Below are 3,025 nucleotides of genomic sequence, written 5' to 3'. Positions count from 1 at the left end.
TCCTGAAACATGGTTTATTGGGTAAGCAAATCTAACAATAAACCTTACTTTTGCTCAAACCTGGTTTATTGGTTATGCCACAATGGCTGGGTTCCCATGTCACAATAAACCTTACTTTTCCTCAACCCAAAATAAACCTTACTTTTGCTCAGTCCTGGGTTATTTTGTATGCAGGAATGGCTGGGGTCCCTTCTGACAATAAACCTTATTTTTGCTCAAACATGGTTTATTGGGTATGCCACAATGGCTGGGGTTCAAATTCAAAATAAACCTTATTTTGCTCAGCCCTGTTTTATTGGGTGTGCCACAATGGTTGGGTTCCCATGTCAAAATAAACCTTACTTTTCCTCAAACATACATTGGGTATGCCACAATAACTGGGGTACCATCTGACAATAAACCTTACTTTTCCTCAAACATGGTTTACTGGGTAAGCCCATCTCACAATAAACCTTACTTTTACTCAACCCACAATAAACCTTACTTTTGCTTACAATAAACATGACTTTTGCTCAAGCTTGGTTTATTGGGTATGCCAGAATTCCTGGGGTCCCAATTCACAATAAACCTTACTTTTGCTTAGCCCTGATTTATTGGTTATGCCACAATGGCTGGGTCCCCTCTTTACAATAAACGTTACTTTTCCTCAACCCAAAATAAACCTTCCTTTTGCTCACAATAAATCTTACTTTTGCTCAATCCTGGTTTATTGGGTATGCCAGAATGGCTGGGGTCCCATCTCACAATAAACCTTACTTTTCCTCAAACATGGTTCATTGGGTATGCCACAATGGCTGCGGTCCCATGTCACAATAAACGTTAAATTTCCTCAAAGATGGAATTCACAACAAAGCTTACTTTTGCTCAACCTTGGTTTATTGGGTATGCCGCAATGGCTGGGGTTCAAATTCACAATAAACCTTACTTTTGCTCAAACCTGGTTTATTAGGTATGGGACAATGGCTTGGGTCCCATCTCACATTAAATCTTAGTTTTGGAGGTGCTTAAGGCTCTGTTTGTCCCCCTTAACCCTCCCTCCCTAGCCCTTGTCACTTCTGAGCATACATGTTCACAAGTCCTTGAGCAGAAGGAAGGGTAGCCTTTCAGGCTGTAGAGGATGAGCAGGAGTGGGAACCTGCAGCCCTCCAGATATTGCTGATCTGGAATTCCCAAAGCCAATGGTGGAGAATGCTGGGAGTTATAGGTCAAGGATCGCTGGAGTTGGCTCAGTGCTGTGAGTTGCTTCCACTTGGAAGAAAATTCCCATTTGAATGCATAGGAACCAGAAGCCAGCTAGCCCTGTGGGCTCGTTTTCGAGTGGGAAGGACTTTTAAGAGCTTTCTGCTTCCTCATTGGTCTCTGAGATGCCCAGCACCTTCCCAAAACAGGAGCAGATTCTCCTCAGAGAAGAGCTTAGCTCCTTGCTTCGTAGGGCATAGATGGCTGGGTTCACCATTGAGTTCACCAGACAGAGGGTGATGCAAAAGGCAAACACTATCCTGGCAGAGTTGTCCATTATTGAAAAGAGGCTATAGATCATGAGAAACAAACCCGGTGACCAGCATATCATGAGGACCATCAGGACGATCAATAATGTCTTGGCCAGCTTGATGTCAATTCTCATCTTTGTGTTCTGTTGGATCACTTCCAGATGGTACTTCTTCATGTACAAGGCATGCTGGTGAGCCTTCCAAAGGATGTGCATGTATGCATATATGATGGAAGCCAGGAGGATCATCACCAAGATAATCCAACTTGAGATGTAGCTGATAGAAACAAAAGGGAACAACTGGGAGCAGGTAGAGTGGAGGCTGCAGCAGTTCCATCCCAGAAGAGGCAAGGACGACAGGAACAAGGCAGTAGCCCACAGCACCATCAGGGCTACCACCGCTCTTCTTCTGGTGACCAACAGCTTGTACTGGCTGGGCTTGAGGAGACAGATGTACCGGTCAAACGCCATCAGGAGCAGGCTGCCAAGGGAAGTTGTGAAGGAAGTGTTGACTCCACCAAGTTTTAGCAAGTATATCTCCTTGGAAGCATCTATCTCATTAAAAACATGGAAGTTAAGAAAGCTGCTGACAAATGTAATGGTTGCCAGCGTGTCAGCTAAGGCCAGGTTGCTGAGAAGGACATAAGAAGGTTTCTTCCGAAGCTTTGCAGAAGAAAAGATGAGGAACAGCACCAAGCAATTCTCTATGAAGCAAAGTCCACCAAAGCTACAACAGAGCACAGTGATAATGGGTTTTGCTGATTCACTGAGGACCATAAAACACTCCAGGTGTAGCAAGGTGGAATTGCATCGAAAGTTAGTAATCGTTTCATTCAGGTTGCATCTCTCCATCCCTGGAAACTTGAGATTGCAAAGGTCTTTTTCAAAAACGGGTTTTTCTTCCTTGGCAAGTTTTGTGGTGCAACTGCAAAACAGTTGGAGGCAAGGAAAATTAAATGGATCATAGCAAGTGTAACACTTTCTCTTGTGTTCTGCACACATTCAGCCTTGATTTATTCCGGTGTTTTTTAAACTTGGCAACTTTAAGATGTATGGACTTCAACTCCCAGAATTCCCTAGCCAGCATTATTCCTATCTCTCTAACCCACAAACATGTTCCGCACAGACTTTGATTGCTATTTCAGAATGGGAACGGACCATCTCTCAATGACAGATGAGGTGTTGATACAAAGTGGGTGCAGCCACAAGCATCACCAAGGTTGCAAGTATTTGGAAGGGACTTTTTAAAGGTTTTGCTTTCATTTATAAGTTCTATTTAATCTCAGAAACCAGGCTGCTAGTTTTCAACTGTTTTCATTGGCAACAACCTTGGAGGATGTAAAGAAATGCTCCCTGAATTGTAGGCAAGGTTGGAACAGGTTGCCAGTGATGTTTTACAAAATGTGTATGATGCTTTTTGGTTTCTTATTATTTTTATGCAAAAATATTTTTAAAAAGCTATACATTCAGAATAGGAAATAGGAAAGCTAAAGATAATAAAGAAATAACAACAACCAGCCTGGGTTTAATCCAGTT

The 3,025-nt window shown here is 42.7% G+C and overlaps 1 protein-coding gene across 1 annotated transcript; it reads right to left on the bottom strand.

Annotated features, from left to right (window-relative positions):
• Positions 1 to 1,020: 1,020 nt before the first annotated feature.
• Positions 1,021 to 2,385, bottom strand: CNR2 (cannabinoid receptor 2). The gene has a single exon (XM_007444733.3). The coding sequence runs from the start codon at positions 2,339 to 2,341 to the stop codon at positions 1,331 to 1,333; it is 1,011 nt and encodes a 336-aa protein (XP_007444795.1). The 5' UTR covers positions 2,342 to 2,385; the 3' UTR covers positions 1,021 to 1,330.
• Between the last annotated feature and the right edge of the window lie 640 nt (positions 2,386 to 3,025).

This window comes from Python bivittatus, unplaced genomic scaffold (genome assembly GCF_059951505.1).
Source record: "Python bivittatus isolate LINGU-HERP-01145 unplaced genomic scaffold, Pbiv_v1 ctg000250_np1212, whole genome shotgun sequence".
Taxonomy (NCBI): Eukaryota; Metazoa; Chordata; class Lepidosauria; order Squamata; family Pythonidae; genus Python; species Python bivittatus.
The sequence above is the reverse complement of the archived record's forward strand: the minus strand, read 5'-3'. Positions and strand labels throughout refer to the sequence as shown.